At 45.5% G+C, this 14,903-nt stretch overlaps 1 protein-coding gene across 9 annotated transcripts; it reads left to right on the top strand.

Annotated features, from left to right (window-relative positions):
* Positions 1 to 69: 69 nt before the first annotated feature.
* TPX2 (TPX2 microtubule nucleation factor) lies at positions 70 to 14,382 on the top strand. 9 transcript variants are annotated; one of them, XM_053958768.1, is made up of 19 exons: positions 76 to 156; positions 2,963 to 3,087; positions 5,216 to 5,368; positions 5,631 to 5,756; positions 5,947 to 6,055; positions 6,598 to 6,729; positions 7,216 to 7,266; positions 7,401 to 7,523; positions 7,961 to 8,094; positions 8,405 to 8,562; positions 8,978 to 9,149; positions 9,280 to 9,418; positions 9,873 to 10,089; positions 10,305 to 10,403; positions 11,073 to 11,249; positions 11,371 to 11,517; positions 12,061 to 12,172; positions 12,827 to 13,014; positions 13,456 to 14,382. In XM_053958768.1, exons 3-19 carry the CDS (start codon positions 5,266 to 5,268, stop codon positions 13,564 to 13,566), a joined length of 2,298 nt encoding a protein of 765 aa, XP_053814743.1. In that variant the 5' UTR covers positions 76 to 156; positions 2,963 to 3,087; positions 5,216 to 5,265; the 3' UTR covers positions 13,567 to 14,382. The 9 variants fall into 9 exon arrangements, with proteins under 9 accessions (XP_053814745.1, XP_053814743.1, XP_053814742.1 ...); XM_053958767.1 differs by lacking the exon at positions 76 to 156 and adding an exon at positions 168 to 393; XM_053958773.1 differs by lacking the exon at positions 76 to 156 and adding an exon at positions 400 to 526 and having other exon boundaries at positions 12,848 to 13,014.
* The last annotated feature ends 521 nt before the right edge of the window (positions 14,383 to 14,903 follow it).

Genomic DNA, 14,903 nt, shown 5'->3' with positions numbered 1-14,903 from the left:
CACAGGCCGGCTCCGGTAGGCTCCTGTCTGGCCCCACGGCCGTACCGGCTGACACTGGCTCCGGGGACGCGCCCGCCAGCCGCTGATAGGCCGCCCAGAGCGACACTCAAAGCATCGCCTTTTCTGATTGGTCTACTATGTCCCGCAGTGCTTTATGTGAGTTGTGGTTCGGTTCTCGCCCGGTCATTGTGGTGCTATGCGAGCACGTACTACATTTCCCATCAGGCTTTGCAGGGAGAACGCAACTGCGTTGTTCGGGGTGTGCTTATCCGGGTCTTCAAGCGGTCCGGCCAATCAGCGCGCCTTAAGGGGCGTGTGCCAGGCGCTGATTGGTGGGTTCGGACTGCCGAGCCCTGTTTGAAATCCGTTAACGGCGGCGGCGCTGCTGCTGAGGTGAGTGCGGGGGTACCGGCCGGACACTCCCGGCCTTGCCCCTCTTCCCCCGACCCGCAGCGCTTCTCCATAGCTGGTCGCTCGCTCCGGCCGTGGCTGACGCGGCTGTTCCCCAGGCCTACTCCGAGCCCAGGTATTGGTAACGGGGCCGAGGGCTCGGCTGGGAAACGGAGGCGGAAGGCGGCTCTGGCCGCTCAGCCCGTGGCCGGAGCCGCTATCGTGGCGCCTGGCCGCGGGCTCGTAACGGAGCCCCGGGGACTGATTACGAACTCTTCGTTTTCCGGGGAAGCCGAGCCCGGTGACCCCGGACGGCAGCGGGAGGAACCGCCGTGGCGGGAGGTTCCCGCTCCCGTGGGGGGGATCGCGGTACTGGAGCGCCAGGCGTGTGCCTTACGGTGGGGTGGGTGCCTCGGCAGTGAAATAAAGTTCCAAGTTCTTAAACAATCACGAAATCTGATGAAACAGTGTATTTCACAACGGAAAGCTCTGTAACTTTTTCTCAGTCCAAATCCTGCTTCCCAGGAAAAGGAGGGAAGCAAACCAGGCAAAACCCGGCCCAAGTAACAGAAAAAAACATTGGGGAGCTATTTTTATACGGGGCCTTTTTTTAAGCTAGAGGACGTTCAACTTAATGTAACAATTAGTTGAGGTTATGCTAGCTAAAAATAATTTTATTTTCCATCTATTCTTAGAATGTCCCATCTTCATGTCTTCTGAAACTTGTGGGATCTTTTTTAGCGAGCACGAGATGTCAGGGCTGTTTATTTTTGGGAATGGGGGTGGATCTGGGCCGTTAGCAGAGCAAAGGCTGTGCCAGCACTTTGCCCTGCCTTGGCTGCCGGTCGAGGTGGTCTGCGGAGCTTTTTGCGGGCTTAGCTCTCACCTGGAGAACGTTAAAAGCTTTGTCTCCCAGTTTGAGCATTAAATGATGGAATAGCAGCGTTCTGGGGGACGGTGAATCCGTTGTTGATTCTGTGCTGTAGAAAAGCCTAGCTGAACTTTGAGTAAGGGGCACGAGAGAGGAGGGAGAAGCTGTAGATCCAGAGAGTGCTGGAAGTGTTCACTCAACCCTGCTCAGGGAAGAGCAGGGATGAAGGGTGACTTTCTGAGGCTGTCAGTGTCATGCAGAGGGAGTTCAGGTGATGGCTTTGTGGTGGGATGGTTCTCACCAGGCTGTTGTAACAGGACTGTAGCTTCAGAGAGGCAATTACATCCCCTTCTAATGCTCCAACTTAGATGTTAATCCCTGAAAAGCATCCAAGACCTTTGGATTATTATCCCAATAAAAAGAACAGAAAACTCCAAGTTGCAGGACAATGAAGAAGCTGCCAGGCTGAACTAAAGCTGTTTGGTTAGTACAGCATCCTGTATTTAAGTGGCAGTTGGTGTTGAAGTCCAGCAGAAGGCCCTGGAATTGCTGGAGCACATTTCCATGCGGCTGCCTCAGCCTTAGTGAAGCTTCTCTTGCTCATTCCTGGTTTCCTGGCTTGGGTTCTGAGGCATGTGGATCAGCTGCCTTTGTGTTTATCTGCTGATGTAACTTAGAATAGCTTCTTGTGTCTGTTGTTGCTTATTGTGCTTTCTGATCCTGTTAGGATTTGCCATAAGTAACATCTATAACTTGTGAAGCTCCAGTGGTGTGTTGTGATAAGGCATCATCTCCAGTTCACCAGGGCCTTATCTATATTGCAAAGTCACAAGAAAGAGCAGATCTCTCTGCCTTCCTTAGGATCCAGGCTGGTTTGGGTTGGAAGGGACCTTAAAGCTCATCTTGTTCCAACTCCCATCATCATTCTGGGCAGAGGACACCTTCCACTGGACCAGCCCTGTCCAACCTGGCCTTCAACACTTGCAGGGATGGGGCAGCCACAACTTCTCTGGGCAACCCTTGCCAGAGCCTTACCACCCTTACAGGGAAGAATTTCTCCCTAATATCCAATCTAAATCTCTCCTCTTTCAGTTTGAAGCCATTCCCACTTGTCCTATTGCAACCTTTCTGTGTCCCTATCACTATCCTATCAACTCTCCCACACCTCTCCATTCTCTCTCCCTCTGACCTTGATTTCTCATCTTGGAATGCTGCATCCTATCTCCAACACCATGACCTGAATGGCTAGGAGGCTTCTTTGTCTAGGCAGATTGTGCTGTTGGCACAAAATTCACAACTACATTGAGACAAACACACCGAACACATCTGTGATGGAATTGTGTCAGTATTTTAAAGCTAATTTGGATTAGAGCAAGGTGTGAAGTTATTCCAAAATACCTATTGCACTTGCTGTTGGATCAGCCTTATTCTGGGATAGGAATGCTTGTTCCAATTTAGTGTAATCCTTTTTCAAAGCTAACTAATCTAAACGATGCCAAGGCACTCTTCTGGAACGTGCCAAAGTGTAGTTACTCAAAAGAAACCTGCTGTCCAGAGGAACCCACTGCCTGTTCCTCCCTGTGGATATGGCTCTGCTGCTCTGGAGGCACGTTTAGCTCAGTGAGAGAGCAGACCTAGAAAGAAAATGAAGATTTTAATTAAGTAGTCACTTTATAGAAGGAATTTGGGGTCTTTTTGCAGGTGAGAAGATCAGATCCTCCTTTCCTGCCTCAGCAGCTCTGCAAACCAGGTGAAAGCTGATCCTGCAGAACGGGGGTGAGGGTTCCCCGGCTGGCTCACTGCAGACACCCGTGTCGACACGAGAGGTGATGGATGTGGGGGAGAGCAAGGTCATGCTTTAAATCCACGCCGAGTTGTGTAGGATTACAGCGTGCCTGTAATCACGCCTGGGAAATGCACACAGTGCCTGCTAATTAGGGAACGTCCCTATTAATGAGGAAAAATTTCCACGCCTCCCTTCCGGTGGATGAATGCTGCGGTGGAGAGAAAGAATTTTGGATTGAGATAAATGTGGTTGTGCTGTCAAAATCACAACCGAGTGTTTTAAAATGCCTGCAGGGAGTGGGCAGTGGGTGTTGGGCTGTGCTTGGCAGAGCCTGTTGGCATTGCAGATGCCTCGTGGTGGGCACAGGCGCGATAAATCACCGGAGCATTCCTGGCTGATCCCTGTCCCAGCCCGAGTTCGGTGGGCAGAGGAGCAGGATGCCTCTCAGTGAACTGCTGCTTCACCATCAGTCCTCTTCTGGGCAGGACTTGGAGGATATGTAGGGATTTGAGAAGCAGATGCCATGAGTTCATCTGACTGAAATGAACTTTCTGGAGTGCAGTCACAATAAGTTTTATCTCCCTGTTGTCTCTTTCAGGAAACAGCGTATGAAACTGAGGCAGCGATACAATCCTTTTCTTTTCCTGACTATTCTCTTCTGTCTGGGATAGAGGGGATAGAGAAGGGATCAGCAATGAGGTCGATGATGAGGGTGGTGACACTATGGAATATGGGCTCTACTCAGTAAAAAGCTGCAAACTGCAGCAACGTAGCAGTGGGCACAAGTAGCTGTGAAACATGATGCCCAGAGCTCTGACTCTGACTGGAGAGGGTGAGGGGAGAATGCAGATGACGCATTTGATTTTTAAAAAAGTCTAAAGTGTTGACAGAAATTCTATCTTGATTAAGGGCAGTAGGAAAGCATTTGATTCCAGCCGTGTCTTGAGCTCAGTTACAGTTGGTTTTGGCTCTAATTCTTCTGTTTGCCTTCTTTGGGTCCTACCATGACATCTTCCCAGCCATGTAGCTGGTGCTTCTCTAATGACATTCTTGCCTTTAACTATCACAGCTCTGTTCTGGGGAGCTGCAGGCTTCTCAGTGCACCCATCCTTGGGGGCCAGTGGTTGTGATCAGCATGGTACCCCCTAAACACTGCTTTGCTTTACTCTTGACCATTTTCTTACTTATTGAGGAACACCATCTGGGTTTTGAACCATGTGTGGTCTGCCTAGACAGATGGTTTAGGGCTGAGGCTCTGTGGGTTAGGAATATACTGCTTTGGAATTGCTTGGATTCCTAAAAGCAAAGTTCAGGTGATTTCCTTGGGGAGTGTTTTATAACATCCTCGTGGGCTTTGCCTCACAGATGTTCAAGGCATCACAAAAGCACCTTTGCAAGAAGGTTTTGTATGATTTCAGGGTTTATAACTTTGTCACTGGCTTTATTCCTGTTCTGTTGAGTTTAATATCACCTGTTGACACAGGGACTCCTCTTGCTGTCAGTGCTTCATTAATTAACTGCAGGGACTGTTTGACATGGGTCACAGTGCTCAGTTTGTTTATAGCCTGGCCAGCCTTGGGCTAGTGCTAAGGAATGCAAGAGGGCCTGACACTGCCCTCCTTCTGACTGTTTGCCCAGTAATAATGTTCTACAGAACCCTCTTCCTGCTTTGAAAATCAATTGATTATATAGAAGAGCACACTTTTGTGTTATTAGTTCTTGTTTGTAGCACTTCAGAGGGAGAGAGGCTGTGCATTGCAGTGCTCTGGAGTGAATCTCATCAGGTTTGTAAGTCTTGTAAGGGTAAGAACTCTCCTTTGTGCATGGTGAGGGAAGAAAGTGCAAGTCAATCACTCTCTGGAAAAGCTTTATACTTTACTCCTTAAAAAATACAATTCTAGCACATACAGGTACCAAAAAAATCCTGTCAAAACTTGATCTTTCTGACAGTTTTGAACCTGCAAATGTCAACAATGGTGAAATATCCTTAGCTTTGCACATCAGCAGTAGAATAAAACTCTACATTGCTCATGAGGGGTTCTGCCCAAAGGTGTGAAGTGCAAGAAGGGAGGGATGTACCAAAGGCTGTCCCAATGCCTGTCCCTAGAAACTCTGCAGAGGAAGAGAGGTGGGGGATGATTCCACTGATTCCCTGTTGTTGTCTAAAGGGCTGTAGCAGTGCAGACAGAGGACTCTTGGGGACAGTGTGACTGTGAAGATGTCTAAGCCAGAATCCCGTTATTCTTTTGATGTCCCAAACATCTGCATCAATTTTGCAAATCTGAATGAGGATGATGTGCACAATGCAGACTCCTGGTTTGGTAAGTTGCTTCCAACTCCTTGAGTTGTTTCCTCGTTGGATAACACCTTAGTGTGATCCTTGTTTTGGGCCTGGCTTCTCTGCCATTTAATCATGATGTTAACTGCATCATTCATCATGCATGGGGTTTCTTTTGTTCTGTTTTTTTGTATTTAATTTTTGTCATCTGTAACTTGCCTTTGTTACCCTCATAATAATGATATTCTGGGGTATTGTTAACAATTCCTAACAGTGTGTATAGTGAAAGTTTTCTCTCCTTACAGATGAAAAAGCCAATCTGGAGAATGTCCCTCCTTCAGAAAATCTGGCAAAGGTCTCACACTGCAGCCCTGCTTTTTCAAAGCCTGATGTTATTCTCTCTTCTGTCCCATCACAAGAAGTAGCAATGAGTAAGCTGGCATGGTGGGGCAGGGAGGGAATAAATTTTACCTGCTTTTCACTGGCAAAATGAAAAGGCCTCTGTCTGGTTTTTGTGGGACCATCTTCATAAACTCTTATCTGCAAGGTCTCATGTGGTTTTTACTTGTTGTTGTTCTGTATATGTGTATACAGATGAGCTGACACTTGCCCCTTTCTTAGGTGAAAGCGATGGTGAAGCAGAATGTGCCCAGGGCAACACGGTCCCTCAGAATATTGTTGGGTCCCTGGCAACCTGGAGAGCTGCTGCCCCTGCAGAGGCCCCTCAGAGGTGAAATATTTGTGTTCAGTTTGTACAATGATTGATGATGGTGTAACTAAGCAGGTCCTTGCTCTCAGGATCTGCAGGTCTAAGCTGTTCTTGGGGCATCCTGTGGGGCTGGAGTTCTCCAACATGGAGATCGTGCACTGGGACATCTGATCTCTGGCTAAGCTGGAGGGGCAGTCTCTAGGGTGGAAATGTAATGCAGTGTCTTACATACTTGTCAAGTGAGACTCAGCAGTGCCAGGAGCTTCTGGAATGTGAGGATATCTGAAACTGAGGTGGCTTATAAAGTTTCTTTGTTTATATCTGCCTGACTTGGGCAGAGCTCATTCTTGATATGAATGCAAGCTCTGCATGCTCATATATAGCAAAGAATATTTAGTTTATGAATTGTTAAACTTTAATGAATCGTGCTGTGTTTGGATTTTTGTGTTAAACACAATTTGTGTGGTGGAGTTAGGGAATGCACTGACATAAGTGTGTTATCCAGGTCAGGTGTGTCCTCAGATCTGTGGGAAAACTGACCTCTGCTTTCTGTTCTACTCTAGACTGGGCAGGATACTGGCAACAAAGCAGGGGAAGACCCAGCAGCGCAAGCAGCCAGGCAGAATCAAAGCAAAGGAAATTGCTAATGCCCTGGATAATAAGGAAGATGTTCCACCCTTGAAGAAAATGAGACTGTATGTCATCCAAGTCCTTCTGTTTAGGGCTGGGAAAAGGGATACCCTTTGGAAGGTGTTTCCTCCTGGCTGAGGAGGTTCTTACAGGAAGATTAGGGGGTGGTGGCTGGAACTGGTTGCTGATACTGATTTCCTCTACAAGAAATGACTGTAAATGCTGAAGGAGTTGCTCTATTTGAAGGTGGAGATGTGAATGAAATAAGCACGGGCTTCTTCACCTTCTTACTTCTTACTCAGTGTCTGTCAGTTAGCTTTAAATTTGTCTGAACTTACCCATCAGGAAGTCATCAGGCAGTCATTAGCTATGAAAAAGTCACAGCTAAAATATTTCTCAACTTAACCTCTAAAGCATCATATGGTGATAAGCTTGAGGTCAGGAAATTAAAGTGTGATCTTAGAAACACTGCTGTATCTCAATGATCTACAGTGTACCTCCCTTCTCCAAAAAAGTTCCAAAACCTCAGTAATTCATCTTCCCTTCTGCAGCCTTAGAGTACCACAGATACCTGGATGGTCTATACCTGGGCCTGGGGTGAGGTAAGGCCAGCCTGGCATACCTTAGACCTCACCAAGTGTTGGGATGTTATGCATGGTGGTGAGAGCTGCAGGTGGTAATTTATTTAGAACACAGTTAATTCAAGGGGTTTGCCCTAACAACTTTTTCCTCTTAGTTCTGGTAACAGAGAGAAGGCAACAGAAGCATCCACAAAGAAAGAACCCCTGCAGGATCCTGACCTCTCCCCAGGGAGAGAGAAAAGCAAACAGACCATGCCCTGCACGCCAACAATGTTGAAGTACGTGGCTTTCTTGTGACTTGTGTGCTAATCACAGTTGATTTAGGTGACAGTCCTGGCTGAGTGTTTTCAGCTTCAACTTAGCATGTGATGGTATCACATTTAGTAAACACTGGGTCAAGGCAACAATATTAGGATGAAATGTACTTCACCAGCTGAACCTGTGCACAGGAAAGCTTTTGCTTTTCTTTTGAGGAAAAAGTTGTTCTTCCTAATGGATCGAGAATGCACACAGCAAATGGGTCTGCAGAATAGCAGCTAGCTGTGAGACTTCTTGAAAAAACAAAACCCAAGCAGATCTCTTCTAAAGAGGATGTTCTTCTAAAGAGTGATGCTCCTGCAATGAGGCTGGAGATAAGCATGTTCCTTGCACAAATATCATGCTAATAACCAGAGAAGTAGGAAAGCATATCTTAGTTTTTAATGTGCTTTTGCAGGAGGACCAAACCTTCTAGCAGGCTGAAGAGTACAGAGGAGCAGGAGGTGGAAAAGATGCAGCAGTTGCAGCAGGAGGTTATGGAGCTGCGGAAGAAGAACGAGGAGTCTCTGAAAGCAGCTATTGCTGGAGCAGGTGGGCTCTGCCTGAATTGCCAAATGAAGCTGCATTGTGCTCAACTGGAAAGTGCTGCACAGAGCTGTGCAAGTACCTTTGAAAACAAGCATTTCAGACTTTGCAATAAATATTAGGAGCCATTTAATGTAGATCAGTCCCTAAACTGCCTGGAAACAGGTGGGTTTGGGTTATGTCATGTTTTGAAATGTTAAAGATGAGCTCTCTAAAAATTTACCTAATTGTTAGAAATTAATTATTTTTTTTTAATTTCCATAAATCCTACCCCACAGCAAAAGGCTTCTAGTCCTTACATGTTCTTTTCCTCTAGGACAACCCATGAAGAAACCTGTTGGTCAAGTAACAAAGCGAATTGATTTCCACTTGTGCACAGAGAATAGAATTAAACAGAATGTAGAAAGCCAGCCTGGCAATGAGTACAAGGAGCTGGATTTTGCAGCAGTCCTGAGGAAGCATCCCCCTTCTCCGGTGAGAGCCAGAGTGTTGCCAGCTCTCAGCTCGCTGATTCTTGCCATCATTTCTCTTCTGCTTGTGCAATGCTTGGGCTGATACCCACAGAGAGGTTACCACAGGAGAGGCAGGTGTTGTGCAAATGTGACTGCAGACTTCCTGTGTGTCTGTGTTGCCACAAGACTCCAAAGAAACCTTGTGGAAAAAGGAGCCCTATAATGTCAGATCTTCCAGTCATTCCACTTTGTGCTTTAATCTGCTCGATACAGTTTCCCAATATAACTTGTGCATTTTCAGACTGTTAACACTTGTGCTTAATGTGAGGTGTTATCTTCTTTGCAGTGAGAGGAAGGGACAGATACTGTGTGTCAGTGGGGAAAGGAAATGTCATCAAAGCCTCCTGGCCATACTGACTGTGGTTTTCTGTCTCCAGGTGCGAATGCCAAAGGGACACACTGTCCCCAAACCTTTCAATCTGTCCCAGGGAAACAAAAGAAAACTTGAAGAAGCCACAACAGAATATGTGTCCTTTGCTGAGCAGGTAGAAGCATTCCAAAAACGCACACCCCCTCGTTACCATTTGAGGAGCAGGAAATCTGAGGAGGGTGAGTTGTCCTGGCTGTGTCCACAGACATGGTGGTAGAGCAAGAGATGCTTTGACTACTCTGAGCACGTGGCCTGTGTCTGTTGCAGGCCTTGCCATTAACTGCTGGTCTCTGTGACTTGAATTTGTAGGCTCAGTTTCAAGAAAGGCGTTGAAGGCTCGGCTCACGCACCCCAAAACACCAGTGCTGCGAACAAAGCAGCGCTTGAGACCTGTCACCTGCAAAACTGCTGCAGAGTTAGAAGCAGAGGAAGTAGAGAAAATTCAACAGTAAGTAAGGGCTTACTCTAGTCCTCCAGGGGATGATTGTACCACACTGGAAATATTTTTCAGGTACCAAAGTGTCACTTCTCTGGAATACCCTTTTTGTGTGAAAGAATGAGTAGCATACACCTCTGAGATTCCTTTAGGTTGTTCATAATCCTTTAGTTCTGATTTTACGGAACTGAAATCTAAACAATTCATTTTTAAAAATGTGCTCTTAGTAGAGCTGATCTTGGGTTGAGTACAACTTACAATGAGTAAAGCAAACCCAATATAGCAATGCAGCCTGCATGAACTTCAAAATGTGCCTGTAGGCAAAGGTTTGGATTTCTAGGAAAACAATCCATAAGATTTTCCTTATCAATCTTGCTGTTTTGAAGGCAAAGGAAGAATTGCTAACTATAGCTGCACAATAATGTACAATGTACAGTTGGTAACTGTCTCCATTGTTCCTCCATAGGTACAAATTCAAAGCACGAGAAGTCAATCACAAAATCTTTGAGAGTGGGCCACTCCTGCCCAAGAAACCCCCTATGAAGAAGCTCACCCAACCCATTGGCTTTCAATTGGAAATAGAAAAAAGGATTCAGGAGCGTGAGAGTAAGAAGCAGCAGGAGGAAGAGCGCTTCGAATTCCATTCCAGGCCATGTCCCACAAAAATCCTGGAGGATGTTGTGGTAAGAAGTTTAAGAACACCCAGGCTTGGGAATTGGTGGCAATGAGCTTCAGAATGTTTGTAGCTATGTTGTATTATGTGTTTAATGATCTCAGTAAACAGTGTTTGTCATTAGGTAAGAACCACAGTAGGTACATCCTGTGCTTCAGGTTGTTTCTCTGAGGCGTTTTCTTGGCATTTGGCCTTGGGTAACTCCTTACTGGCTTTTCTGAACAGGGTGTTCCAGAGAAGAAAGCACTTCCTGTTACAGTCCCCAAATCTCCAGCCTTTACCTTGAGAAGCAGAACCCGTGTGTCTGGCAGAGAGGAAGAAAAGGTAACAGTTATGACGAGGCTGGAGCCAGGCCCAGTTCTCACTGCAGTGCCTGCCGTGCTTCTGGATGTGGGTGGGATGCTCTGGGCCTGGAAGCCCCTTCCTTCCCTCCTGTGAGCAGTTCCTCCAGTTGTTACCTTTGTGCTATTCACTTGAAATAATCTGGTTATTGCTACTCATTTTACAGAAACTGAATTCTCATTAAAAATTAAATCATTTAAATGCTAGGGCACTGATGAGGGTTTCTGAGGTGTTGCTGCTTTAAATGAGAAAGGTGAATTGCTTGGATTTCTCATCCTTCCATATTCTGTCACTGAAAGCAGATATTGCACATGATCTTTCTTCTCCCTGAGGTGGGGAGCAGGATTCTGAAAGCTTCACATCCTTCTTTCTTTCCTTCTTGTTAAGAGGATATTAAATAATTACAGTCTAATTTGAACGAGTACTAGAATTGAGAGTGGTTTCAAAAAAGGAAGAATTGGGCCTGTGGTTCAGGGTGTCAGTCAATTGGTACTAATTGGATTCCTAATTTTTGTAGTGTCCACTGTTTGTATGACTCTGCTGTGCCCCTTATTAAAGGACCTCGTTCAAAGCTCTTTGTGGCTTTGCTTGGCAGGAGTTGCAGCCTATACAAAAGTGAAAAATCAGATCCTAATGCTAATATCCCTTTAGGAAAAAGAGGAGGTGGCTGTGATCAAAGCTAATCCTATGCCACATTATGGAGTGCCCTTCAAACCCAAAATGCCAGAGCAGAGGCACGTGGAAGTTTGCCCCTTCTCTTTCGATGCACGGGACAGAGAGCGACAAATACAAAAAGAGAAAAAAATAGAAGAACTACAGAAGGAAGAGGTAAGAATTAAAAGCTACCTTGGATTCCACTCCTTCAGTAAAAAAGAGTGTGACAGGATTTGCTGTTGTCTATTAAACCTCCAAGGAAAGGACAAGAAATATTTTGGGTTGTTTATTTCAGGTGCCAAAGTTCAAAGCGCTGCCTCTGCCTTACTTTGACCAAGTTAAACTGCCAGAAAAGAAGGTCAAAACCCCAACTCAGCCTGAACCATTCCATCTGCAGGTGGATGAACGGGGAGCTGCCAAGCTCCAGAGCTGGAAACAGCAGGTAGGATGAAAAGTATAATGGGAATGACCAGACTTAAATCAGCTGGTGGAGTTGTGGTTGACTAGAGAAACTGTCCTCCTTGAATTGAATCGGTAGCTGAGTTGAAGCAAGGAATTTTTCTGTACTTGGCAAGAGACTTGTACTACAGGTTAAGGATTGGTCAATGGTTTGTTTTTATTTTTCTCACTTTATGGTAAATGATGGGATTTACCACAACTGTATGAACAGCTGTGGGGTGTTTTCTAAGCAGCATCTCTGTGCAGCTGAATCCCTTTGCTGACTATCTCCAGGAATTTATTGACAAATAAATAATATGCTCTTTTTTTTCATGTGAAGTCTGCAGTGGACTGAAACTTTCTTCAGGCTATTTTTGGCAAAGCAACTGTCAGGCAATTAGTGACACCAATTTTCGGCTTTAATATAATTTTCTATGGAAATTATTTAAGTCAGCATAGCTTTTCCAGTTTAGGGAGTGCTGGAGTCTGGGCCACAGGGAGATGGTCTCTTTCTGCCTGGCACTTGACATGCTCTCTTCTCTTGCAGCTTAAAGAAGACTTGAAAAGGCAGAAAGAGGCAGCATGTTTTAAAGCTCGTCCCAACACAGTGATGTACCAGGAGCCTTTTGTGCCCAAAAAGGAACATAAGATGCTGTCAGGTAGAGTTGCAAGTACTTGCTATGTGGGCTTGGCTGATAGCTCAGAACTGATGCAATTAAGTCATGCTTTTTCTGGCTGTTGCCTCTTCTTCATCAGCACAGCCAATAGTGCCTTGCATTTAATCAACTAATTGCCTAACAGCTTGTGTCCCCTGGGAGCAGGGGGATTTCCTCTCCACCCCCCTGTCCTGCTCCAGCATGGCAGCTGTATTTAGAAGCTCTGCTGCAATTGGCAGATGATTGATGTGTGCCAGCTCAGGATAAGGGTACTGAGAATGTGAGGAGCTCCCTGCAGAGACAGCTGGCATTTCTGCAGCGCTGTCACTCTTTCCCTCCTGTTTCTAGTGAGATGAAGGCATCTACTGCTTGGGTAGGCTGAGATTTGTAGAGCATAAAACCAGCCAAAAGCTTGTTTGTACTAACAATTGTGTGCTTGCTCCCTCCCATGAGAACACCCATGACGGGGTGACGTCTGCATTAACACTGCTCACGTCTGGGAGTAAAGTTTTCTCTTTTCCTGAAGCCTGGAGGTATCTCCTAACCACCCTTGCCAAGAGGAAGCTCTCCAAAGGGAGGCTTCCATTGACATTAGTGCTGCTCTGCTTCACCTGACTGTCTTTGAAACAATGTTATCTCCTCTATTTCTAAACTTAGAGAGCCTTTCTGGTTCTGTAGTTCCTGAAAGCTTTGAGCTGGCAACAGAAAGAAGAGCAAAAGAACGGCAAGAATTTGAAAAGCGATTGGCAGATGCAGAAGCCTTAAGGGAGAGGCATGAGGAGCAGATCAGGCAGCAGCAAGAGGAGCATGAAAAGGAAGAAGTTGCCAAGCTAAGACAAGAAATGGTAAGTGAGCTGTTTCTGAGCAAGGGCTATAAAGTAACCCAAAGGAATGTGGGAATATCCTTATGGAGCTAATGTCACAGTTGAGCTGTGCTAAAACTGCCTTTTTGACGTTCTCTTTTGCAAATTGATGACTCACTGACTTTACAAATGGTTTAAAAAAAAAGCAAACCTACAAAACTATGCAAACAAAGAAGGCAGCTGTGCTGAGATAGCTGAGTTTTGGAGCTGCACATGTGTAGCTATCAAAGCAGAATGATCTTAGTAAAACCCACAACCCCAACATGTGCTGTGTATTTTCCCACTACCTCACTCCAATGCCCAGGGTGGTCTCAGGCAGATGCCTGCCTTCACCTCATCCACAGCTCACCTGCAAATTTCAGCTTTATTATAACTGCAAAGATTTGCTTTGTTTTGCCCTTGTTTATATTTATTTTTCCCCAGGTTCACAAGGCAAACCCAATACGCAAATACCGCAGCCTAGAAGTGAAGCGCAGCCATCAACCACTGACTATACCAAAGTCTCCCAACTTCTCAGACAGATTCCGATGCTGATGAGCATCCATGTGACAACTGGTGGGAGATTCCATCCCTCTCCACTCCCTTGGTAGGAGAGAGGGAACAATTGTTTTTCCATGACTGCTCAGTCTGAACTCCTGTGCTTGGTTTCATTGTTATACTGAGTAGTTAAACTCCACCTGAGCCCATGGCATTTCAGCAGTGCCTCCTGGCCTTGCTGTGTATCCAGACCCCATCTTCTCTAGAGACTAAACCAAGTTTTGATATTGCATACAGATATTGTGTACCTAACTAAATAAAAAATCCTCATCTGCTTGCTGTCTCTGGCTAGTGGGCTGAAGCCCTTTCCTGCAGAAGAGTTTTTGATAATGACTGGCCACGCAGATGTGTGCATCTGGCAGAGCTGTCTTATGTTTTTACACTAAGTGCTATTTTCAAGTGTCTGTTTTTTAGTCTTTTGGTCTACATTTAGCTTGAATTGTGTTAAGTGAGGTCCCTTCAAGCCAGTGTAGTGTGGGTCTGGCCTTCCTTGTTGATGCTTATATGACCACTCTTGCCCATGCTTAAAAGTAGTTCTTTGTGTATATTAGAGGATTAAACCATCTTGTTGTTTTATAGCTGAAGTCCTTCTGTTTGGGGAACCATTTATCTGGCAAGTGACTTGCTGTGAGCTGCTGCCCCAGCTTCTGCCAGTGCAGGTCTCTTGGCTACAGAGCCATCAGCATCTCTGGCTAGTTTGGGCAGCAAGCAGAGCTAAATATAGCCCAAGTGCTCAAATGAGCTGGAGGACAAAACTGCTGGCATTGTGAAGAGTGGACACATCTAGATTAAAGTTTTAATAATTATTTCTTACTTAGTATTGTGTTCTGATTTCTTACCTTTATATTTTGCTGAAACACCTGTGCACAGGGCTGCTTGCTACTGTTGTGCTGCTTAGTAGAGGGGGGGGAAGGGGAAATTTAGAATTAATTTTTCCTAACTGGACAAATGTTCTTGTTTGGTGGTTATGGAAAACATTTGCTTTCATTTCTTCTGAATTGAGATACTGTTGAAGAAGTATTCCCAGAGTGTGTAGGTTTTTGTTCAGTTTTTTGGGTGAAAAAGAGAGTTCAAACTAGGTGTTAGATTCCACCTAAGGGGGCACTTAGAGATGCTGTCTCATTCTTGCCAAAGTACATCAAGCAATTGCTATTTTACACCTAGATTGAGAGAGGTAACAGTGGAAGAAAGTCCTTAGAGACCTAAATTCTAAGATGAACATTTATTGGACCCAAGGGATGATGTTTCTGCAGGAATTCTCCTAAAAATTGTGATGCTCAAGAGAGGTGTCATTGCAGAACAGCTGGGGTCTCTATGGGAGTGTTTCCAAGAGC

The sequence above is a fragment of the Vidua chalybeata genome, chromosome 17, assembly GCF_026979565.1.
Source record: "Vidua chalybeata isolate OUT-0048 chromosome 17, bVidCha1 merged haplotype, whole genome shotgun sequence".
NCBI classification, from domain to species: Eukaryota; Metazoa; Chordata; class Aves; order Passeriformes; family Viduidae; genus Vidua; species Vidua chalybeata.
The sequence above is the reverse complement of the archived record's forward strand: the minus strand, read 5'-3'. Positions and strand labels throughout refer to the sequence as shown.

Bases quoted from the DNA above. Each gene is read 5' to 3' on its own strand.
- TPX2 (XM_053958770.1), top strand. From the start codon at position 5,266: ATGTCTAAGCCAGAATCCCGTTATTCTTTTGATGTCCCAAACATCTGC. The intron at 7,267-7,400 runs GTAAGGCCAGCC...TTTTCCTCTTAG, and splicing joins ATACCTGGGCCTGGGGTGAG to TTCTGGTAACAGAGAGAAGG. The intron at 9,150-9,279 runs GTGAGTTGTCCT...TTGAATTTGTAG, and splicing joins GAGCAGGAAATCTGAGGAGG to GCTCAGTTTCAAGAAAGGCG.